Genomic DNA, 25793 nt, shown 5'->3' on the forward strand with positions numbered 1-25793 from the left:
TTGGAACCATAAAAAGTGTTTATAACACAGTATCAACATCCGGCGCGCCTGGTTCAAAGTATCAACTATAAATCTGGTCTTTTTTCCGATTTGATATGACTCTGCGTCTTTTTTCTTTTTTTTTTTCATCATGGAAATAAAGCCATATGTGAAAATGTAATGAGTAGAAAGTAGAGATATTTCTCTTAAAATGTAGGAAGTAAAAGTAAAAAAAGACGTCAGTAAGATAATTCAAGTGAAGTACGGAAAACTAAAAAAATCCACGTAAGTATACAATAACGAAGTACTTTTTCTTTCTTACTTTACAACTCTTCATTCAAGTCGTATACGTTTCTGCATTAGTTTATTATTGTTTCAGAGCTGTCTGTCTCATTTCCCATCAGAAACAAACTTTGTTGAACTAAAATTATTTTTAGACGGGAATCTGTTTGGGGTATGAATAATTTTATATGTATGACATTTTCTGTTTCTGATTTGACACAGTAAAAGTTTCTCAGTTGTGAACCGAACAGTGGAGAGATGTACAGAATCAATGTTTAAAGATAAAATAAATTAAGAAAAACAGAACTAACTGCAGGTAATGGTTAGCGGGGTGGAAAAAAAAAATCACACATTATTCTACTACATTTCCCATGATGCACCTCGTCACCATTTCTGTTACGCATGTAGACAGCGCAGAAGCCCCGAGGTAACTGCATGGATGCTTGCTATCAAGAAACAAGTAGACTACATTTATTTGGCTTAATTACAGCGCAGAGATTATTTTATATGTCTGTCAAGCGTGGAACATGTTAGTGAATATGAAGTAGAGTTTTGTCCTTTTGTCCAAAAATCCAGAAATAAACTACCGGTTACATTTTGTTTGCTGCATCCCTCCAACGAAAGCTAATCTAGTAACACTAGTTAGACACTCGTAGAGAACCGACTTTCTAATTTAGGGAAAAACAAACTGTACCTCTAAAAGGATGAATAAACGCGAAGGTAAGTCAAATACAAATTATAATTTCAGACGAATTATAATAGATGAGAAAAAGAATAAGCTGATTTATTTAGCTAACAACAAATCTTTTAGAATTCATTTTATGCACTAGCTAACTTCAGCCATAAATGTTTAACTTCTATTTGTCTTATTGTTGTATTGTGCCTTTTTAGCTCATTGTTAAAGATCTATTTACTCGTATTTATGTTGGTACAGTCACAAATTTTTCTGGTTTATTTTTATCTGGTGCTATAGACCACTACTAAGCAGTGTATAATTATGAAATAAAGGAGCAAAGATAAAGTTTTCGGATTACCGTATATATCTTAAACTTTTGGGTTTTTGTATTCAACCGTATTTACTCAGATGCTCCAATAATAAAATATAGATAAATAAATTGCTCAGATTGTACTCTACAGTTTTATTCGTAATAAAACTTTATTTGAATGATTGAAATTCTTCCGGGGCGCGCTTCTTGGTGATTTGTGTATTACAACGTTACAAAAACATGCAACTGCAATGTTATTATTGTTCATTGTTATGACAATATTGTTTGTGATCGTTCAGATTTCCTGTTATTTGCACCGTCACTATATCCCAGCCACTCTCTGCGAGCTTTAGGATCTCGGTCCCAAAATTATATAGAGTTCCTGTTTTCTAACTATAACAGAGGATGAATGCATGACAAGTGAAGTAATATAGCTTCCTAAATATTTCACACATTATTATTGTGGTGATCACTTCACTGGCCACATGTCAAAGCTAAAACTTAGTCATTCCAGCTCTGGGTGGGCAACAGAAGCTCCACACTGTTAAATAAAAAAGAAAACACCATGTTCAGGTCCTTTTCATATAGATTTGAGGTTAAAGGGGTGGAGGTGTGCACAAATTCCTCCAAATTTGTGGAGTCTATCAGCAAATAAGCTGGTAATAGTGAGAAAATGTGAGTTCTTCGGTCAGGTGTTGTTTGAACTCTGTCTAGAATAATAATAATAATATTAAACAAAAAAAACAGCAGACAAAAAAAAAACAAGCATTTTTTCACAATGTGAGAGTTTTAATTTATCAATCTAAGCTTACAGAAAATAATAACACTCAATCTGATTTTTTAAAATGTTCATTATCCATCATTGCTTATTTCTGCACGGTGTCAGGTGAGGGCTGGTCACGGAGAAATGCTGAAGCTGCACAGGAGCGTGAAGCGCATGCCAATTCGTCCTCGCCAGTCATCGCTGCGTTTAAAGGTAAGTCCATCCTTAGCAGTTTGACTCCACTTTTTAATGTTTAAATCTCTTTCATTGATAAATATTAAAACTTTCTTTCTGTCTAAAGTTTTCCAGCAGGAGCTCGACACCAGACACGACAAATATGAGCGCCTTGTTAAGATCAGTCGAGACATCACCATCGAAAGCAAGAGGAGCATTTTCCTTCTGCACAGAGTGACCAAGTATGTTAAGGTTATTTTTCTCAGAAATTATTTTCTTTCTTTTATTGAAAAACTTATTTTGAATTCCTGCTTGCTAATTTTTAATTTGCTTCTTGCACATTGAGAAATTGTACATTTCCTCAGAATCGGGACTAGGCTTAATTTAGCCTATCACAACTACTATGTTTGTATGCAAAAGTTCTGTTTTTATGCACGGTGTCACATACCAGCTCTGATTTCCAGTTAAAATAATTCAGATCTTTGTTTTTTTCTGTGGCTGTAAAGCGTTCCGGATGCTGAGGGAGTTTTGAATGAGGCCGAGAGCAAACTGGATGGAGTCAGGCAGAAGATTGGGCAAATTGCTGAGGAGCTCAGAGGAGAGGATATTTATCAGTTTCACAGAGCTTTCACTCCAGGTGAGCTGTTACAAACTGTGAAAACTAAACTTTTTAATACATTTTCTTTATACTTTACAAATCTAGAACAAACTTAGAAAGTACCATCTACTTGGCAACCCAGAACAACTGGAACCAACATTTAGTTTTCTACTTAATGTAGTGACTATTTGTCCAAAAACTCAAAATCAAAAAACTGGAAACCTAAAAGTGATCAAAGTAAAAATTAATTTGATGCAAATAGCCACTTGATACACCATGGGGGTCTGGCTTATGCAGTTCCACAAAAGATCAAAAAGTCAAAAATGCAGTACTTTGTTTATTTGCCCTTTTGTTTGGCTACCTGATTGTCTCACCTGCGGAGCGACAACTTATTGACTGACTGAAGTGACTGGCTGGATAGACTGAATGGTGAATAAACTAAATAATCTAAATTCTAAGATTTAACTGAAAATAAAGAAATATCTCCTACGCTTAACTAACATTTAGTTTTATACCTCTCTACTCCAGAACAAACTTAAGAGAAACCCCTATTCGTTTTTAAATTATTGTCTACTTATTCTTTTTCTTATTAAACATGGGGAAACAAGGGATGTGCTGTGGTGGCACAGGGGTTAAGCACAACATAAAGAGGCCTTGTTCCTCAACGCGGCCGTCGCGGGTTCGATTCCCGGCCTGGCGAACTTTGCCACATGTTTTCCCCCTTCTCTCATTACCCACTTTCCTGTCAATTAACTTTCAAATAAAGGCCACTAGAGCCAATAAAACCTTAAAAAAAAACAACAAAAAAAACATAGGGAACCAATATTTAGCTTTGTAGTTTACCTCTTTGTTTTTCTTTTGGTTTTGTTGTTTTGTTTGTATTTCCTTCTAATTCATGGAAACCACTCTGAACTGCCGTGTTGCTGAAAATCTGCTATATAAATAAAATTACCTTACTTATCAATAAATATTAATTCATTTGAAAATATGATACAAATCACTCTTCTTTTTGTGACTGGTGTACTATAGAAGCGTGTTACAAATGAATATGTTTTTTAAAAGCAGTGTTTGTATTTTTGTGGCTATCAGCAATACAATTACCTAAAAATGAGGTAATAAATAGTTATTATCATCACTTTTATAGTTATAACAATATCATCACAAAATATTGTGGTAAAACTTTGATCTGATTAAGTTCTGATTTGCTTCCAGGTAAACCAACTGTGTAAAAATATTGCTACATAACTACTTGATCCTTCTTTTTTCAATAAGTTGTATTCATATTTTATTGAAGTAGAAGAAAATGTCACTGAAAATGTTCTAAAAATTAACCTTGTAGTTTTAGTAAATTTATGTAGGACAAAATGGCAACAAAGTAGTTTTTTATAATGAGTATGGAGTGTGCTGTATTGTGCGTCGCTACATGCATGATTTCACTTAATTGTCCATTTATACTTTCGCCATTTTTTATCCTCGCTGGGTTTATTTGACGTGAAAGATAACGTGACCTTGATGCTGCTGTGAGTATAACAGACAACACCCTCCGATAAAGCTGTTTTCTGACTAACACCAGTGCCGGTCTTTTTGAAAGCAGACATAAAGTCTGCTGCGTTTGGAGAAAAAACATTGCTGGGAGTGAGAGTGAGCTGTTATCTAGCTACGTGGAAGGGGTTTTTTAGATTGCAGCCACTCAGGGAATCGGCGGTGCCTCGTCCACGACGTGACCAGTGGCAGTTTCCACCAATTACTGGTTTCAGTTTTTTTAACCTTATTAGATGGTGACTGAGCTCAGATCATGGGTTTCCCTGATAATCTTTCCTTTAGAAGTCCCCAGGCTTATGTAATGGGGCTGTCTTTTTTTTAGTTTGTTTGTTTGTTTGTTTTTTTATAAGGACTGTCAGAGATACTGTGGCTAAATTTAAACACAATTACTACTGATAACGCAGCCCTTTGATAAGCTATTTTGCTCGACCTCAGTAATGACGCTGTGAAAACAGAAATGCACTTTTCCCATGAATCACTAACTTCTCAGTGAATCTCTTTGTGGCCCAACGCTAATCAAATAAAACCTAAATATTCACTTTTCTCAGTATAGTATTTATGAAGTATAAAGAGCTATTTTTGTCAACCAGATCCCAATAGACTGTCCATGCAAATTTAGCCCTCAACTTTTCCAAATGCTATGCCAATAAAATCTCTTCTATTTTCAGTTTGTTTTTCTCTTAGTCATTGTTTATGAATTTCATTGACTGAAGGTAATGGCTGCTTTACAGCAGATAGCATAAACAGCTCCAGGCAGTAAACTCAGGAACTGAACCCTGGCTGCTTGCCTCAAAGCTTGTGTAACCTTTTCATGTCAAATATCCTGTCCACAATCAGAGACTCCGCTTTTCTTTGGAGGTTTAGTCTACATATGGACAATATGCGTAAAAAAAACTTGTCACAGTACAAGTGTTTCATATTAGTCAATATTGATAATTATTCATCTGTTTCTTTTGTTTTAAATATCTGAAATACTGCCAAACTGGTAGTGTGACATTTTCTGCTTACCCAGTTTTCATTACATTTTTCACTACTGTTTTTTTTTAAATATTTAAGCATATGAGGTTGTTGCTGGGTAACCAAAGATTAAGTGAGTTAGTCGATACAACCATGCTGTATTACTATTACATTTCCAAGAATGCTGTGGGGTTCAGCAAATATTCTATATATTGAATATTCAATCAGACGTAATACCTATTGATATTAAACACCTGTCTGTTGTGATCTGTATTGATATTGATTTATTGTCCAGCTGTGATATAAATGTTATATTGTTATTTTATATAGCTGCTAATATCCCCAAAAACTGTAATGCTTCTGTATTACTGAGTGTAGCTCAGACCTTATACAAGATGAATGGAAAATTAATGTAAATATATTTGGCATGTATAGAAAAAGTTGACTGCAATCATCCCAGATTTGAGATATATATTTTTTCAGGTTTATTTAAATAGGTGGATGTAAGAATCCAACTACTTCAAGCCCAATTCTCAAGTATAAAATAAGGGACTTAAATAAAACGCCAACAGGGAGCAGATTCTTTGATTTTACACAGCTATTTCACACAGTTATGTTACCTTCAATAAGTTGTTAAATTGTAGTAAGAAAGTAGGGTGCAAATAGCGATTATTTTAATTATTAATTAACCTATTGATTATTTTGATAAGTAATCAACTAATCCTTGTTTTTATTCAATATTAGAAATACATTGAAAGATACAAATAATAACAAATATTTTATTGCTTAAAATTCAACAAGACAGCATCCCTCTGATGCACACTATGCAACTTGAGGAGTTCTGGGTAGAACATGTTTAATTTTAAAAATAAAGCATTTATTTGCTCCAGTTATAAATTAATTAATTACAAATTAGTTGATTATTATAATAATCAATTAATCTGATTCATAATTTCAGCCCTAATTCAAAGTAACTTATAGTTGTTAAGAAAATAAAAATGAAGAGTCAATTTCTTTTAAACCCTCTTTAACCTGAAACACCAAATAAAATCCAGACAAAGTTTCTAATTAATAAACGTCGTCTACCTGTGTGTGATGTCCCTGTGAAGAGGCCCTCCTGCCTGCTTGTTGCTCCACGCTGCGGTTAGCAACATGAACGCAGCGCAGCGGAGCCTTTGAAGCCCGACTGCAGGTCCTAAAGTAAACTTCAGACACGACATCTTCCGTCCTGCAATTATTTGATTGTTGTTTACTCAGGGTCTGAAAACAAATGAGTGTTCATCTTAGCCGCTACAAAAAAATCATCACCATTTCATCAAACAATAGAGGCAGGAAACAAGATGATTATTTTCATCTGCGCTCTTTAATGCACAAGCAGCAGGTGTTAGCATTTTCTGCATCATTTAATTTCTGCTGTACAACAAATAAAATAACTAAATGCATTTTTTATAACATCTTGTGCTGATTAATATTAGTTACATTTTGTGCTTCAGGAATTCAGGAGTATGTGGAGGCTATCACCTTTCTGCACTACATCCGTCATCGCAGCCTTATCAGCCTGGAGGAGATAAACGCGAGGCTTGTCTTCATGAAAACCGACAACGCAGATCCAAAAGTATGTTTGACAAGTTATCATCTCAAATAACATGTCTATTTAATGTTCCCTATCACATAACATGTTCTGACGAATTTTAAAGTGGTGCGAGTAGTTTTGGTGAAGCAGTTGGAATCCTATTTCATTAAATAATTTATTTTCAGGGCTCGGTGGAAGCCCCGCCTTCGTCAGCTCACGTCCTGACCTTCCAGGTGACGCCGGCCGACTACCTGCTGGGCGTGGCCGACCTGACGGGAGAGCTGATGCGGCTGTGCATCGGCAGCGTGGGCAACGGCGACATCGACACGCCCTTCCAGCTGAGCCAGTTCCTGCGGCAGATTCATGACGGCTTCTCCTACATCGGGAACACGGGGCCTTACGAGGTCTCCAAGAAGCTGCACACTCTCCGGCAGAGCCTGGGCAAAGTGGAGGATGCCTGCTACACCCTGCGTGTCCGCGGCTCGGAGATCCCCAAGCACATGCTGGCGGATGTGTTCTGCACCAGGACCACCCACATGGATACAGAGGAAGGAATGGTTTAGCTAAACACTCTTCATCACCTTTGGTGTTTCTATGTTTGGTATATTGTGTTGCATTTTTAATTTTTAATGCGGTGAGAGAACCATTCTTTTAGCCTGCTTGTTAATGTAGCATAAACATTTTTAGAGTAGAAAATATGTTGTTTTCTTTGTTGAAATTTTGAATATTCTGCTATTTTGCATGAATAAAAGTTCTGTTGTGCTCTCCTTCAGACTTCCAACTGCTTTGATTCAGTTTGTTTATTTTCTCGGTGACCTTCTTCTCTATCAGTCAGATAATCTGATGGTCAAGTTGAACCATCGGATGCTCACAACAACCTTTGTACATCAGCAAACACAAACAAACCCCTTGCTTCAGCTCACTTGTTTCTTTAATCAGTCACCACCACATTTATTTGCATTTTTATCTAAAGCTCAGCGCATGCAGAGAAATATTAAGGGTGAGTAACTACCATATTGTTACTACATGCTCCTCACCTGAGGGGGCTTATGCTTCAATTCAGACCAAAAACTATTCTTGTTTGCATCACTTCTTGGTTCGAACATATCTAAATGTTTTCCACAGAACTGCCTAAATCCAGATCCAACATTAGCAGTAAACCTGAAAGCCAAGATCAACATTATTTAAGGTCCCTTGTTGTTTGAGAACACATTTCTGCATTTTCTTTAGCTTAAATATATTACACTTATATTTTTATTGGATCTGCACCATCTCTTTTATGAATTTGACATTGAATACATTTATTTTTTTGTGCTAAAAATCTAAATTTCATCCAAATATGGGCATTTAATATTTGTGAATGTCCATATTTCTCCAGAAATCTACTTAAAAACTATAACAGGTCAACAAAATAATAAAGTAACATTTTTGTTAATTGTTTTAGTGGAAATAGCCATCAGGAAGCTTCACATTTAAAGAAGCTTATTGAATCATTTTTAAATTTTTTTTCCAGAATCATCACTGACTATATGTGCTTTATATATATATATATATATATATATATATATATATATATATATATATATATATATATATATATATATATATATATATATATATATATATATATATATATATATATATATATATATATATATATATGTTTATATCACTGCTGCCATCTTCTGGACAGTATTGGTACCAACTGCAGACTGCATTATAAATGAAAAGCCATATTCTACATACAAATTAAAGACCCACTGTATGTGTATTTTTGTGCACATTTCTCCTTGCAATGGCCAAAAAGAATTGACACACAAAAATAAATCTTACATAAAAACTAAAAGGAAGTTAATAAGTATAACTCCTTAAAACGTAATGTCACCAAATTCAGATATTTTGAGTAGATTTTACCAGGTGAAGAAGCTGATATTGATTGACTGAAAATTCTGATAGATTCAGGAACAAGTATTTCAGCCCCTCAACGACTGATTTGTTTCTACTAGGTAGACATAGAGCTGACATAAAGCAAAGTATCAGCAAAGTACAGACCCTTGATACAAGTTACATTTTTATATGTAATTAATTATAAGTTTTTAATAATAATAATGTGATCTTTTTCATTAATAAACATTTATTTCTCTGTCAAATAAAATCCCGAAAAAAAATCCTTTGTTTGTGACAAAATGTGAAAAAACGTAAAGAAGCCCTTTGCTGCCCTCTGGTGGCAGTCGTTGAGTACAACATCAGAAACGAGAAAAGCCCATTCAACTACCACTACCAAAGTAGCACGTTTATGTTTGAAATAACATACTGGCGATAATAAATGAATAATAAATAAATAAATCTGTTGATGAGTCTCTGTTCATTTAGAGGAAGTTTGCTGATTTGTCTGCAGCATTAGCTGTTTAATGCTGGCGCTCCCAGTCCGCATACAACCTGATAAAAGCAGCTCCATCCTCCACTCTGTGCTGAACTGAGCAGCTTTTATCTCTCAGTGTTGTCCATCAGCCAGCCAGGCTGAATGAAAGGAGCCTTTGGAAGTGTGGGAAAGAAAATGAAAAGACTCCAGCTTCTGTTCTGTGGTGGTCTTCCCATGGATTTCCCCTATTAACCAATGAAACATGTGAGGAACCTGTGGACATTAACATTTATCCTTGTTTACAGAAATGTATTTGAATCGTCAATATATTGTAGCAGGTTTGGGCAAAATGAGTCCAAAATTACATCAGGTCCAGCTGAATCTTTCCTTATTACCTGCCTTTTTAATTAAATCACGAATAAACACAAACAGCTGCAGTGTCTAAACGTCTGGTGCAGTTGTGAGGCGGTCTGAAGGAGTTTGGAGTCAAATTCCTGAACACGTAGGAGCTCCAACACGGCGCATGACGCAGGGCGCCTGACGCAGCGCCCAGCGGCGACCGACTAACGGATTTACTGATCGATTACCGATTTGACAAGACAAAGTAGATTTCTATTCACTGTTATTTCTGCATATTGGATAGTTCTTTTTGTTCTCCTGCTTTTAATCTCTTGAGGAAACATGACTACAAGAGCAGCTTTTCTTTTCCGCCCGGTGAAGCACAACTGAACCTACTTGTTTGTTTTTCTCAGAGGAAAAAAAAAGTAAGAATCTGATCTGATCAGCTGTTAATACTTGAATTTAAAAAAACATTTTGAAATGGAAGAAGAATCCCACTTTCACACGACAATTAGAAGAGGAATTAATTTTAAAAAAGCAGCCCGTGCTTAGTTTCCTCAGCGGAAATGAGATCAGTCCGTTCGCCTGGCTCCACTTTTTCTAAAACATGGTGGATGTAACTCTGTTACTGCAGGATCTGTCATTATCGGACTTCTGAAAACCTTTCATTTTATAGTTATTGTTATAATTGAAGGAAAGATGTTTGCTGGGCTGATGGGACTCGACTGTCACCTGAACTCTCTGCATCACCGCTGCGAAAGCACCGAAGGTAAGAAATAAACTCCTTTATTTCTTTTTTTCCCTTCCATTTAAGGGACGGGTATTATAGAGAGATGTGAAAAAAGTCCGCAACTCATTGCATTATCTCTCCAGAACCCATTACATTCACCCAGTGAATGGTCCGAATATCCTCCAGCTTAATGTAAATAAGATAGAAAACAACATTTTGGGGTCAAGATCAGCTCTAATCTAGACTCACAACGCTAAAAGCCTGCTACTAAATGAGTTTATAATGTTTTAAAACCTGGCCAGGGTAATGCGTTCATGTCAAAACATAACAGAAATTTGGTGCATGTCTTTATTTTCATTAGGCTAGATTACCGCAATAGTATCTTTACTTGTCTCTGTGAAAAAAAAGGAAAGAAGTACCAGGCAGCTGAAAGTCATCCAAAATATTTCTCCCAGAGTTCTGACCAATGATGATGGATGTTTGGAGAAATTTCGGTCCAATCTTCTTTACAGAATTTCTTCACTTTTGAGGATTTCTTGCATGATTAGCTTGTCTGAAAGGATTTCAGTCTTGACTTTGAGTAGGCCGCTTTAACACCTCATTTTATGTTATTCACAGGTGGATTTGATGATATTCTTTATATCTTTATTCTGCTGCATTACCCAGGTGTCCTTGACTTCAAGTTATGCCAATTATCCTTTGTTTTGTAAACCTTTGAATTTTATAAAATTTTATGATTAAATTGCTGTATTGTCTGGCTTGTAGGATGAAGGGATGATGTAGTTTTCCACCATTTTCACCAAACCAAACTGGACAGTTTTTTGTTGTGAAAATGTCAATCTTAGTCTCATTTAACCAAAGTATGTACCAGCTAAGGTCCCTGTCCTGGTTAGCAAACTCTCCATGCTTTGGTTTGTGATGGTTTGACAACCTACGCCATCACTTCTCCACCAATTGGGATGTAAACAAGCTATGTTAGTTCTAATAGAGCCTTTTTCATAAACACAGGTCTTCTTCCTGATGATCAATGTCTAAAAGAAGTTGGGTTTTGTTTTGCTACATGTTTATACACTAAGGAAACAGAAAATCATGAATTAGAAAATACTCAGAAATTGGGTTGACTTCAGAAAACTAAATCTGGTTTCTATCCTGACGGTTAATTGATTGCTCTAAATTTCCCTTTACTTTGCTGCATGGATGAACCTGAGTAAGTTGAACTCCACCTTTTGTTCAATGATAAGAGATAAACACCAGACAATGGATGGATATTTCTGTTACATTTATTTTAAAGGGATGTTTGGCGTACAAATAATTGTCACAGCACCGATTTTATTGTAGCACCTTTCTTTTTTATTCTCACTGAATAAATGAACTCAAATTAACGGTTGGATTTTTAATACTTTTTTTGTCAAAGATTATAATATTCTTCTTCAGGGTTCTAGTGAACAACTGGTTACACTTTCTAAAATGTAAGAGAAAATATTTATCATAACGAGGGATTATATTCTGTCCTATTTTCTGTAAAGTGCAGAAACTTCTTCTCAAGCTGCGTTTTATCTGAACATGTTTGATTTTATAAAACGGAGAGCATAAAGAGTCTAAATATCTGTCCACAGCATCAGCTCTGTCACATATTGCTGGTTCATGATCGTCACGGGAATATACAGGAAGTCAGGCATTTAGCCTCACACCCACAGAGATTTTTAATGCTGGACTTTCACGGTTAATATTCAAGCTTCCTGTTTATAAAACTGGCTGGTTTTTACATAGACCCTTGGTTTATTTCACTTCCCTTTTCGTTCTGCTGCTCTGAGGCATCGCACATCTGCCAAGCAGTGCTTCTTCTCAGGAGGTTGCTGACATGCAGGATTGCTTGTGCGCTGATCCTGTTTCTCAAATGTTTGTGTTTTTATGAGCTCCTCTGCATTCTTCTGTTGTTTCAGCAGCCAGTAGGGACACAGTGTTTAACCTGAGGGCCTCTTTTAGCTCCAAAGGTAAATAACTGTGACTCTTCGTTTTCTCAGACTTCGCCAAAGCAAAGAGTTACTGAGGGGATCAATTGTTGCTGCAGCAGATTTGATTTTTGGTTGCTGGAGCTTTTTGACTAGGATGGTAAAAAACAAGCCCTTTGCTGCTTACTGGGAGTCGGGACTATTGAGAAATGATTGCTTGATACAAAAGGGATTGAGGTAATAAAAAACCCCCAACAAATTCTAACTTCTTTTCTCAGAACCAGAATTGTTTAAGTTGTTTATGCACCATCAGGCAAATCTTGTCTTAAAACTCAAATCTACCAAATAAATTTCAGACAGGCTTTCATTGTGGGAAAAGTGTAGATTTATAAATCTTACAACAAGGAAAAAATAGTTACATGATGGGTATTGTGATTATTTTTATATGCTAACAGCGTAATTGACATACATTTAATCTAAGAATGTTTGGTTATTCAATCAAATTTTGATACAGAATTAGAATTTCTAGAAGAAAAAAAATCACAATTGTTTTTCTTTTTCTTTTTTTTATTCTAATGGATTTAATCCTACTCCATAGCTGATTAGCTGTTACATATATAATGCGCCAGTATGATGCTATGAAGCTTACCAGAAATTGGCTACACTGTAAACTACCAGAAGTGTCGACCTTAACAAGGCGACCATTAATGTCCATTCAGTATTTGGAAGCGTAGCCAACAAGTGAACGTCTTACTAAAACTACAGGCAGACTATAATTTTAGTTTACATCATCGTTGACAAGTTCTCCTTCTATTTTCTGATTGGTCCGGTTTAAAATTCCACCAGGGAAATTCAAGCCAATGGGAGAAAGCCCAGACAAAGCAGAAGGGAGATGAGACTCAAGCATAGGAAGACAATGACTATTCTACTTTCTGATGGGATTCCTGGGAAATTATTTTTGCTCACAGGAAGCAGAGAAAGACATACCACCAAAAGGCCAAGAAGTTGATGTCCCAACACAAACATGAACACACACACACACACAGTCAGACAGAATGAGCCCCTAGGCATTTCCTTCCCTTTTACTGGGAAAAGCTGTCTGTGTGCAACTGAATCATGGCGAGGATACAGTAACACCACCAGCAAGTCCTTCTCCTTTCACCAGCCAGGCTCTTTTGCTCTCCTGAGGTTTCCCTGTATAATAACCGCGACCACACCAGATGGTGGATGGTGCTGTGGTATTTGGTCCTTATGACGAAGGGTTGGGTTACTTCAGTCTTTCATTGGGACAGAAGCCACGTCTGTAGATCCACTTTAATGAATGGAGCTGGGTGGAACTTGAGCTTTCGTGATGCGGTCCCAGTGGACCAGGCGCTCTCACAGAGCCCAACCTGGGCATAAAGGAGGCAGCTTGTTATCACTCTCTGAGCCTGACATCCTAAAGTGGATCTGTTTATGCCCTCTGCTCCCAGTCACATGGGACGATTGCATCACTGGCTGCAACTGCTTAGCCCATTTTCTCGTCTTGACACATTGTTGCGAGACATGGAGTCTGCACATTCAGACGACAAACTACAATAACTTCTTTTAGCATGTGTGAAATAGACAGTGCTTATCTGATTCCTCTCTTTATGGCACAAAAGTGTCAGTGTGCCTCTGTGCTTTTGGTGTGTGCATGAGTGGAGGGAGAAAAGTGGGAGTCAGAAGTAGGAAGCACAGCTGGACACAAAGAGGCTGTTGATTCCCAACATCTCAGCTTGCCTCTATTGAATCCAACGCATTATATGTTTTAATCAAATTGCATAGCAGCAGGTGTCTAAATGCACAAACAGAGCTTTCTTTATCATCCTGTAGAAAATTAGGCTCATAGCTCAATTAAATGTGATTGACCAAGACAACGCTGTCCTACTTTCTAAGTGTTTATTTGAGCTTTTATTAAGACTTCTTTTTTTTAGTTGTGTTGGAGTGTGTTTGGTTTTACTTCCCCCATTGATTTGAAGCTGCTTCAGCTAAGCAAACAAAACAAAACAAACAAAATTCTTTCTGTCCCCCTTCATGCTTGCAGTGTGTGTAAACGTTTTATCTCCAAATTTTAATTCATACCCATGAACAATTTCCTTTTGCTAAAATTCAGCTTTTTTTGTGTGGCATATGAACTCAAATTTCAAGAATTTTTGAAATTTGTTTTCAATCGACTTTTTATTATGAGACAAATAATCCCCCCAAAATTTACCTCCTCTGCCCGCTTCTAGTGCCAACTAGAAACAACCAATCAGAGCCAGGAGGCGGGTCTTAAGGCTGTCAATCACAATCTCTTGTGGCTACCCTGCCTTTTAGCTATAATAGCCTGTTGTGAATCCTAAGGCTAGTTAGCATGGCAACCGATGACGGCAAACAAGCGTGTTTTCTGTAACCTTAAGTTGATTCTCGGCCTTTAGCACATTGAGCAGCGAGTACACAAAGATGATTGACAGCACTAAGACCGTCGTCCAGGCTCTGATTGATTGTTTTTGGTGCATTTTCTCAAGCGGCAATAATTGCTCAGGGAGTAGGCGGAGGAAATCGTTCTTTTGACAAATTATTTGTCTAACAGCATGGTGTCAGTTTCAACAAATAGTTAAAATTTTTCTTTTTTTTTTTTTTTTTTTACAATAATTACAAACTGAAGCTTTAATTAGGTAATCTAGAATATTTTCTCTCAAGTTAGAGGACTGTTGTTCTGAGCAGAACAAACAGAAGAAACGTTTTCACTTGCTCACTTAGAGAGGCGTGTTTCAGTTTAAAATATGACTGTGGTATTTCCCAACAGCTGGAGCTGAACTGTGGAAAATGTTGCACAGCAGCCAGCTTGTTTTCTTTTTTTTGTTTATCCAGACATTGATGCAGGGCTGGAAGACTCCAGTTAAAGTAAAGAACAATGTAATGCTCCAGAGTTTCAGTCTTTCATGCTGCAGTTGCTCCCACCAGCCTGATGAGCTCATACTTTATCTCCCACTTGAACTTATCACCCAGATTAATGGTTAATCTCTGCATCGACAGGTGGCAAAGTATCTGGGACAACTGGCAGCTCTGGACGTAAGAGGCTGCACAGGAGACCAGGGTACATGAGAGGAGAGCAGGCCAGGCTGCAGTGCACTGCTCATGCTCAGGACGAAGAGGAAGACGAAGAAGAGGAGGAGGAGGAGGAGAGCATTGCTTGCATCAGGAATGGAAAATCTGGACGCCACGCTGACATCACCAAGGCAACCAGAGTTCAACAGTTGAGTCAAGCTCCTACCGTCAAAGTGTCTTCAATGAATGATCTACATCACAAGCGGTCCACATGTAGTTCTTCAGAGAGTAAGAATTTGGTCGACCCTATAAATGGAGTTCAAACCACATCGAGTGAACTTTGTCCAAGCCTCCAGTTTTCATCTGAGATAGTCTTTAACTCAAGTTTTAGTTTCATCCAGGAGTCTCTAAACAGCAACCAGAGGACAGATCCTGCTAGACCGCTGCAGGAACCAGAACCAACAAATCAACAAGCTAATCTAGAGAAAAAAAGAGAGGAAATCACCACCAAATTCAGTCAGGTCCATAAGGAGGAGCGTTCATATGGTGGGAGATGTTGGCGGGACTCTCTGTGGACTGATAAGGAGGAAATGTCCCATCTTCCGAACTCTGAGTCCCAGTCTCTCGACATAGAGGTCACTTCCTCCTTGTCGGTGGACTCGGACACGGCCTCAGCCTCTTCTGTCACTTCCGGCTACGAGAGCGCGACGCCTGCCTCCGAGCAAGTCTGGGACAGCCTAGTGAAGACATACGACGACGCCCTGCAGGACTGCCTCCAGAACAACCGCACTTACACCAAGGTGGGTACATCACACCGCTTGATGCACTCAAAAAAGTGTATTTGGGCTGCAGTTCATGTTAAGTCCTTAACATGAACTGCTTTGTTTTTTGTGACAACCTGCAACTTTCTGTTTGGAAGAGTCAGTCGAAATTGTTTGGTTTCCTACAGGCCTGGTTTTAAAACACAGACCATAAAACTCCACTAGGTTTGAGTTTGGCTCTTTGATATAGACTCAATGTAAACGTTTCTAAAGAGTAAACAGTGATTTGCTACTTCAGCAGCAGAAATCTCCAGGAACTTCATCTGTGGCGACTGCTTAAAACGTTGAACTACAGAATAAGAAGCTAATGATACAATTTCTTTGTCCAGAGGTCAGTTTAAGTTATATTATTTTTTGATTGATCTTTTTTATTTATTTGGACTAGTTATGTCAGTTTCACATCACTTTAGTAGCCAAAATGGATTTTGCTTTTAATATAATGGTAAGGTACTTGTAAAAAATCACTAGGGCCTTCTAGTGATTTTTCTTAAAGCCTTTCTAAGGATGACTGAATATCATAAACTTAAGGAGTTATAAATATGTACTGGACAGTCTCATTCAAGAAATATCCTAAAAATGAGATGTTAAGACATTTGACCTAATTGTGAATTAATCTAATTTAATGTTGACGAAACGTCCAAAACTCTGTGACCGAGTCACTTTGACATGGCGGTCGCTGCTCTCTCACTCTGACCCATGGAAACCTTTTGAAGAGTTTTGACCCGGTGAACTCACCGCTCTGTCTTCTGTCCCTTCAAAGATCGAGTCCATGATGTTGAAGCTGCAGAGGCTGCAGCAGAAAGCCATTCGGGATGACGACTACGACGCAGGTGAACTTTGAACCAACGTTTTGCTTTGATAAATATTAATTTAATAATATGAATAATCAGGTTCGTATTATTGTGGAGGTTTGCTGGTACCTGAGTTTGTGTTTTCATATTAAAATTTGCTAACTGAAAGGAGACCTTTGTAAATTACATTGTTTATTCCGCACTGTTTATTTATTTATACCGACAAAATGCACAACATAAACCTTTTAAAAAGAGAGATGCATGGCACCAGGTTTTGAGATGATCAAATATGATTTAACAGATTAAGACTTGGCAAGGTTTCCCCCTGAAACTCAAGGACAGTCACCCAGCCAGCCGCCATGTTTTTGAGTTAGGAAATGTTTAAAGATGACAGGAAATTTGAAAATATTGCTTGATAGTTATGCATTTTTGGAAGAATGGAATAATGACCTTTGCCACACCAACTATCAAGTCTTACAAAAAGGCAGTAATAATAATAAAAAAAAAAACTAAGATAAATAAAAAATGCTAAACCTGGTGGGGATACAAGTAAAGCCTGGTGGCCCGCCAGACTTATAATACACTGAGGGAAACCCTGCTTGGTAAAAATCAGGTTTTGTTATTAATTACACACATGCTTGATAAGTCACAAATCCTCATTAATCTATTATATTTATTTGCAAATATTATTTGTTCACAGTTTAGATGTAAAACAAAACTTTTTATTTATACACTTTTTATCTTACATACAACAAATGTTAAGAGTCACTTATTTAAAACTTTTTTTTGACTGAGGCCCACTTTCTCATAGACACAACCTGGACACTGCATAGATTTATTTATTACATTTGTTCATTTATCATTTCTGTTCTACAAATATTTATTAATTCTGTTAATTTTGATCTATTTAATCAGTCATCTAGCCACTCATGCACACATCCATTGCTGTTGTCATTTTCATCTGCCTAACCTGAGAAACGTTTTTCAAAACACGACACTATTTTGACCCATTTCTTGAGCTTTGTGTCAAAAATAATTCAATCAAAACAGCTTCACTGTTTGATGCATCAAACTCCAAATCTAATAATTGAATTCTTTCTTTGTCTGAAAAGAGATTTTGACGTCTTTTACAAGCCGGACCAACAAAGATCTAAAAACATTCTTATTCTTAAGATCTCATGATTGTTATTTTAAATGAGTTGTTATTGTTTTTACATTGGTTAATGCTTGTTAATGTTAATAGAGCTATATAATAGAGATTAGAGTCATGTTCAATAAACTAGAATATGTGTTGGAATGAGGCTGGGATGTCAGATTAAACGTAACATTTAACTTGCATTCTTTATGCATTTATTAAACATAATTTTCATTAAAAGTCCACATTTCTGCATTGAAAACTATGTTTCTATTAGCCTGATGTAATGTTATGATCTTAAATGTCTAGTTTTTCTTAGCTGTAAATGGAAATCATCATAAGTAATATAAATAAATGTGTAAAAATAAATTCATCTGTACAATTTGTTTCTATTAGTTACATAAGTAGTTAAAATAAAAGGTGTTTTACTGTATGAAATGTTAATTTTCTACACTGATATAATAATAATTTTCTCAGTTAATTGGCATTTTACATTTTCAGCTGAGCGCTTTGGGAAGAAGCTGGAGGAGCTCTGCAGAGAGCGCGGTACTCTCAAACTGGGTTTACCCTCCATGCAGCCCAGCGTTGCCCACTTCCTGGAGACACTCTCAAAGGTCGTGCACAGCGCCTTCCAGAGGGAAGACTGCAATCATCGCAGGTCAGTTTACACCAAAATGACTGTCATTTTCCATTTCAGTGGAAATAATGTTGACTGTAGAGAAGTGAAAGGCAGCATTTATTATGTAACCTAACATTTATTATGTTTTTATTTTCCGTCACACTGCCTTGTTATCGTTCTTATGCTGTTGTTGTCAACAGAGGATATCCTGGAAACAATAACCTAAAGCCTATGAAGCATTATAGCTACTCGGACACAGGGTTTCCCCCAGAACACTTGCTAAGTCCGGTGGTTGGGGCGCCGAGGTGGTCCACCGGTGGTCCACCGTGTTGCCCGTGAGGCAACGCCAGAGGTGCCAGCGGTGTGATTTGTTCGGTTCTTTGAGCAGCTAAAACCTTTCCTTTTCATATAGCTCCCAAATATTGAGTGTTATATTAGATGTATTTGTTTATATTGATCATGTCTATATATACTGTCATTGATTTATTGAGTTAAACTCCATTTTTCTTTTTTTTAAAAATGGGGCTTTACAGATAGTGGGTAAAGCCGTGGTGAAAATTTAACAGTGAATTCTGAAAACAGATGTCCTGGGACCTGACTTTTTGTGATTGATGATTTATATTTGTTACTGTTATTCTTTTGGCAGAGAGGGATCAGAACCAGACTCAGTGGAGCAGTCTGACCCAACGCAGCGGAGAGATCGCTTGATTCAAGAAAAACATCAAGTTGAGGTAAATGCAGAACAGATTATTTAATGTTTGTCCTACCCAGGTTTGGTGGATAAATAAGCCCATCATAATTTTCTGACTTCAACAAACTTGTTCTAACTTATATTTTAGAGTTTTATCGGTTTTATTGACCGGGTTTATAGGTTTACATGAGAAAATATCACTTTGTTCTCAAATTTATATACGTTTGACTGACTGTTAGTACCATCTATTTGCAAATTTCTTTACATTTTCATTTATTTTCAAAGACAAATAATACATTTTTAATTAAATAATGCTTAATTTAACTGTATCTAAAAACAAACTGTGCAGCTGATGATTATTCCTGTGCAACGTGTCACCAGGAGGAAATTGAGAAGCTGCAGACGAAGCTGGCGCAGCTGAAGGATCGCAGTCGATATCTGGAGCAGCTGATCCAGCAGGAGGAGCAGCGGGCCGAGGCTGTGGAACTGGAGGGGTCGGTGCTGCGGAGCTGCACTGTGGCCCAGCTCCGGGACATGAGCCGCACCCTGCAGGACCTCATCTCGTCTGAAAACCGCACACAGATTTCCGTCTCTCCTCCTCCTTCAACGCTCAGGTCAGGAACGCAGAGGGCGAGAATATTTCACCGTCTAGCAGCAAATTTTGGTGTGTAGTTTGGCATATTTCTAAGGAGAAAAGCTGGAAAAACTGAACAGTTTTTTTCAATTTGTTCTGCTACTCTTGTAGGGATTTCAGGAGATGAAAGATGCTGTGTGATTTTAAAGACATTACTAATGCCTACTGAAGCAACTAATCAATCATTAAAATAACTGCCAACTAATTTAGTAATCAATTAATTGTTAACTGGAGTATATGGTTGCAAAAAAATGCAAATTGCTGAAAAACACTTTGAAAGTAGTAATGATGACAAAAGTGTAAAAAAAAAAATTCTTCACCCAGATTTCTCAACTAACAGTTTTGGCTCCACCTGGCTTAAATTATGTAAATAAAAATCTCCTTTTAAGGTCTTTTTACAGTCTAATTATTAATCACTTAATCAAGATAACAGTCAACAAATTAGCTCTCCTTTTGTAAATAATCAAACCGAAAGAACTGAGCTTTTCACAAGTTGATGCTAAAAGTATTATTGAGCTGCAAATGCATTCTTTGCTACAAATGATCAAGCGTTCACTAAAGAAATGCTGTTATTGCAACAAAATGCTCATTTTCTTGTCTAAAAAAAGAAGTGAAGCATCTGTTTGCTTGCATTATTTATGTATTTCTAATATTGTACAGTGTAAGCCTAAGTGGTTAAAATGAAAAATCTGCAGAATGTGCCAATATTTCTGTCCTATTAATCAATGAATCGTCAAAAATATCGACAGAATAATTGATAAATAATTGTTAGCTGCAGCCCGTCTTTCTAGAAAGCTTAGGATTTTCCACTCTGGGGGAAGATTGTTGCACCTTTTGCAGGTGCAATAGACACATGCATATGATACATACTTATTTCTGTTGGTTTCTGGTACCAATAGAAGGTGAAACATCTTTTAGTAACACTACTAATCACAGAGTCCCAAAACTAAGTGTTGATTTAACATAAACACATCTATGGATGGATGCAGTAATTATCTGTGCTTCAAAAAGCTATTTCAACCATTTAATCAAATGTTCCTAACAAAATAATGAAAGTTGTATTTCAGAATTGCCGAAGCCGAAATACAGCGACTAGAAAATCCTTCTTTTCAAATTTACAACCACAAATATGTCAATTTATCGATGTTCGTCTTTTCCTGCAGTTAGTAGGTTTTTCTCCTGGAAGTTTGTAGGACTGGTGTTGACAGCATCATGCTGTAGCGTTCAGTAACACAAAATATTATTCATATGTGCAATTAAATAACTTAATGCAGCATTAAAAAAATATAGATTCACATCAGAACAGTTTATGAATGATTCTAGCTTTTTTCATTAAGCTTAAACAATTATTATAAAATAGAATAGAATATACAGTACCTTCTTGATCGCTAAGGGGAAATTTCTTATTTGTTGACAAGCTACACAATCTAAGGTGTTATATATTAATAATATAACCATAAGAAATCACGTTTATAATATATATATACCTAAGAGTGATGCAAGTGATTCAATATAATATGATCTAATCAGGTGGTAACTGCAGTACTGTCAGTCTGTCGTTAGGGGACACCAGAGAGCTGTGAATGTCGCTGACAAAACAAGCTGCACTTGTACTTTCTTCTTTGTTGTCTTACAAGATTTCTCACATCTAGAATAGTTTATTTGGAGGAGATTTTATTTGTTTTATTTCCCTCTAACCAAATAAATATCATAGTCAGGTTAATTTTTTTTTCCTTCAAAAGGATAAATTTGTGATTATTCTGAGAATCTCACATTGGCATTAAACCAAATCTGAAAGAAATATTTGATAATATTCTCTATTAAAATTTAGAAAACAAAAAACCCAACAACAACAAAAATCTGTGTTTTGATGCAGGCACAGTAAAAATAAAAGACAGGCAACAGTTGGGTGAGACCTGAAGAATAATTTATTTTTCAGGCTGAGTGAGAATGCATTAAGCAGCACCAAGTACTTTATTTATTTATTTATTTATTTTTATCCAAAGCATCCTCTGTGCCGCCAACCTTCTTCCCTCACACCTGCTTGCTCCTGCTTTGAATTTTAATGGTTTTTCTCAGATGCTAATGATTACTTTGCATCTCATCCTCAGAAGTTAATAGCTTGCGAAGCAACCCTGCGGAAAGCCCCTCTGTCTTGACACTCGTTACAAAGACATGTAAATTGTACTTATCGCGTTCTGCCGGTGTGACCCACCATCAGGGCAATAATTTGATACCTGACACATCGCCACCACAAATGCAACACATTTATCTGATTGAAATCATGGTTTCTGATTGGATTCCCACGCGACTAACTCTGAGCTCTTCTTTTTCATGTTGAGGTATTTCTAATGCCGGCAGAATAGAGTATTCATAAAAAAGTTGTTGTCCAACGGATGATCATTTTTGGAACATCAGCTTGAATGTTCATGCAAAGGGCACAGCAGATTTTTGTGATATGAGAAAGCTGGGACTTCCTCAAGGTGACTGTGTTGTGCTTAATGGATTTTATGCTCCATTTTCCTCATCTTCTAATTAATTTATACCTCTGCCACCATATAATGTCACCTTGCATATTTGTCCTGTTTGCAAGTTTAAAGATGTATAATCAATGTGACCTTTGCCCTTCAGATTCGACATTTGTGTAAACGCTCGATTCAAAAACACACTTATAGGCAGCTGTGGTGAAGATCTGTGAAAATCACAGTCATGCACAAAAACACAAAATTTAGTCAAATTACTTTTGTTTGGAAATAAAACACCAATGTAGAACTTTTTTTCCCACCAAATTAATGAAACCACTTAAAGTTTTTTTTCTTTTTCCGGTAATTTTAAGTTCCGGTTATCAAGCTGATAAACAGACATGCAAATTTCCTGGATTAAAAATGACATGACACAGAAACCCATTTGTCTTAGCCACTCCTCAAAATGGGAAAGACAATTTATATAAGTTGTGGGATTGCTGCAGAAAGTTACCAGTTTAATTTAAAAATTAAAAACAATTAGGACTGTAACAGACTGGACAAGGACTCAAGTTCATCCTCCAGGCTTTCACCATTATAAATGAGAAACCAAAGCAAACCAGCAACTTGCTTTGGCAACGTACATCAAATATAAGTAAAAAAATACGCACCTCTTCTTTGTTTTTGAACAAATCATATCAGCGGCCGTGATCTCTGTCAAACCCGTTCTTCTCAGAACCGTTGACACTCTGATGGTCCATTTATCTTTCCTGTCTTGGCATGCTTCAGCTCGACACATCTGATGTCTTGACAATACAGAGTTCAGGCCTAAATCTGACGAAAGCCACGTTCGTTAGCTTGAAGAGTTAATGATTGAACTATACAGCAAGACTAAAGATGCTTCTGGTGTCAAAAGAAAGGATGAAAATGCATAAAAGTGCCTTTTGTCCACTGTGAAGTACAGTGGAGGAACTGTCATGATGTCTCTTTCAAGACTTGTTAAGATCTTTAGCATCATAAACTCAATTTAAATCAACCTAAAATGATGTCCAAAATTGTAAACAATAAGCTATTTCCTAAGCTTCACAGTTTAGATTTATTTAATTTGAAAAGAAAAATATTTATTTGTATCCCTGCACATTTTTTGCAGACTCCAGGAACAGGAACAGGCGCTGAATCTTTCCATGAAGGAAGCTACAGCCAAGGTAAGCTGAATTTCCTTCCTTGAGCTAACCAGAATTGACTGAATGTGAATGAAAACCTAATGAATTGTGAGTTAAAATAGACGGCATATGTCTTGTCAATGTCTCTGTGCTCACAATGTGTACTGATGTCAGAGTTGTTTTTTTTTAATCTACTCTTTTTGATCTGACAAGGCAGTGATTTCCTCCGCTTTGTGCTGGAGTCAGGAGCAGCAGGATATGCCATTTTGAATAAATTCTCCCCTGATTCTCTGTTTCCCTAAAGGAAAACAGGACTAAAAGTCTAATAAATAAAAATGAGAAAAAAGGAAACATTGATAATCTGGTCGGTATTGAATCTTTGTAACTACGTCACTTAATCTTTCAAGGCGCCATGATGGACATTGGAAGTGAGGGACAATGTTGCGCCGAGAAACGCAAGCCTTGTCGCGTGAACGTGCATTGCTCTAAACTCTCGCAGATTGATGAAAAAACAGACTGAAATATAACAGAGGAGGCAACTTATATAGATATTTGTAGCATTATTATGTTTCTTAACCTAAAATGGTGGATTTTATTTCGCAGATGAATTGAAATAAATATAGTTTTGACACCTTTATTGAGACATATGAGTCGAACATTTTAGTCAATGTCAGATGAATATGTTTTCCACTAATGGTTTGCAGTTTTCCACTTTTTCTTTTAACACCATAATAGTTTAACGCTTGACAAAGCAGAGGCCTATTATGTAGATAATTTGATATCACCCCTAACTGTCCAGTCTATTAATATAGGAGGAGATGCATTTTAATTTCTGAGCCTGCCACTATCTGCACCCCCTGTCTATTCTCCTATTGATATCAAACTTGTGCCAGTAGCTCGTAGAATAAGTATGATTTTGCGGAAAAAGTGAACATTAGAATTTATTTCTCCAAGTTAGCAGGAGGATGCATTTTTTGGCAAAGCAAATTATTAGCCTGCCAATATTTGGATATCCTATCTATCCATCCATCCATCCATTTTCTTACACCCTTCTTCCCTAAATGGGGTCGGGAGGGTTGCTGATGCCTATCTCCAGCTGCGTTCCGGGCGAGAGGCGGGGTACACCCTGGACAGGTCGCCAGTCTGTCGCAGGGCAACACAAAGACATACAAGACAAACAACCATGCACACACACACACTCACACCTAGGGAGAATTTAGAGAAACCAATTAACCTGACAGTCATGTTTTTGGACTGTGGGAACTCCATGCAGAAAGATAATATTGTCTTGTTGATATGAAACTTATACCAGCAGTTCATAGAACAAGTGTGATTATGTAGAAAAGGTTATTTCACTCCTAACTCTTTATTTTTTCAAGTTTGGAGGGGAGGAAGCGACCATCGTCACATGCAAAAGGGTCAATAGTGGTGCTTCTCTGTGACTATTTGGTAAACTAAAGCAAGCAGAAACCAATAACTTTGAATGGTTTCACGACAGGAAGAGGTGTCAGACTTTTCTATGTGAAGCATTTTTCTCCTGTCACGCTGTCCTTCAGAAACCCATCATCAAATCGCTGGTTGATGCTCCAGCTGCACTTCAAAGAAACCTAGAAGCTCTTCACAAAGAGACGCTTCTACCCTGGTTACCATTGTTGTGTTGGAAATGGAAAGTTTGCTTCTTAAATGAAATATCCATCATGCTGACAACGGCACACCAGCTGTGACAAAACGATTGCAGGCATGAAAATAACACTGGCTTCTCTCCGTTGACTTTTTTTTTTTTGCAATAAAAACTGGCAAAGAGCTGCATGTTTTGGATATTAAATCACAAGTGTTAGAATTATTACAGTTTGAAAGGCACTCCAAAGTTGTTTCCAGTGTGTAGATTGTGTGAAATTAAATTATTCAAGCCTGTTTTGCCGGATTTCTGTGCGAGGAAAACTCCCAGGAGATGTTCTGCCTTTGAAATACCAATCAGGACGACATCCTCTCAGAAAACTGTGTCAGATTCAGGAAGAAAAGGAGTCGGAATATCCAGTTCGAGGTGTAAAAATAGTCCCTTAAAAGAAAGGAGGTGCATTGTGGCAATAATACAGTACTACACCAAATATTGCCAAATATTTCTGGTCTAGTTTCTTAGTACACTTGGAATAAGACAAACTAACTAAAAAGTAACTTTTCAAACACAT

At 36.9% G+C, this 25793-nt stretch overlaps 2 protein-coding genes across 3 annotated transcripts in view; both read left to right on the forward strand.

The window, feature by feature from the left end:
* The first annotated feature begins 653 nt into the window (after positions 1 to 653).
* tsnax (translin-associated factor X) lies at positions 654 to 7626 on the forward strand. The gene is made up of 6 exons (XM_044136937.1): positions 654 to 981; positions 2134 to 2223; positions 2312 to 2426; positions 2691 to 2821; positions 6775 to 6896; positions 7040 to 7626. Exons 1-6 carry the CDS (start codon positions 966 to 968, stop codon positions 7415 to 7417), a joined length of 852 nt encoding a protein of 283 aa, XP_043992872.1. The 5' UTR covers positions 654 to 965; the 3' UTR covers positions 7418 to 7626.
* Positions 7627 to 9667: 2041 nt separating this feature from the next.
* Positions 9668 to 25793, forward strand: part of disc1 (DISC1 scaffold protein) — a 50626-nt gene continuing 34500 nt past the window's right edge. For both annotated transcript variants that reach the window (XR_006372611.1, XM_044136932.1), the window contains exons 1-7: positions 9668 to 10324; positions 15277 to 16088; positions 16870 to 16939; positions 18537 to 18693; positions 19301 to 19385; positions 19727 to 19959; positions 23592 to 23646. Coding sequence is in view for 1 of the 2 variants with exons in the window: in XM_044136932.1 (XP_043992867.1) it covers positions 10255 to 10324; positions 15277 to 16088; positions 16870 to 16939; positions 18537 to 18693; positions 19301 to 19385; positions 19727 to 19959; positions 23592 to 23646 (1482 nt within the window). In the remaining variant the exon portion in view is untranslated. The remainder of the gene's footprint in view (positions 10325 to 15276; positions 16089 to 16869; positions 16940 to 18536; positions 18694 to 19300; positions 19386 to 19726; positions 19960 to 23591; positions 23647 to 25793) is intronic.

This window comes from Gambusia affinis, linkage group LG13, assembly GCF_019740435.1.
Source record: "Gambusia affinis linkage group LG13, SWU_Gaff_1.0, whole genome shotgun sequence".
In the NCBI taxonomy this organism is placed as follows: domain Eukaryota; kingdom Metazoa; phylum Chordata; class Actinopteri; order Cyprinodontiformes; family Poeciliidae; genus Gambusia; species Gambusia affinis.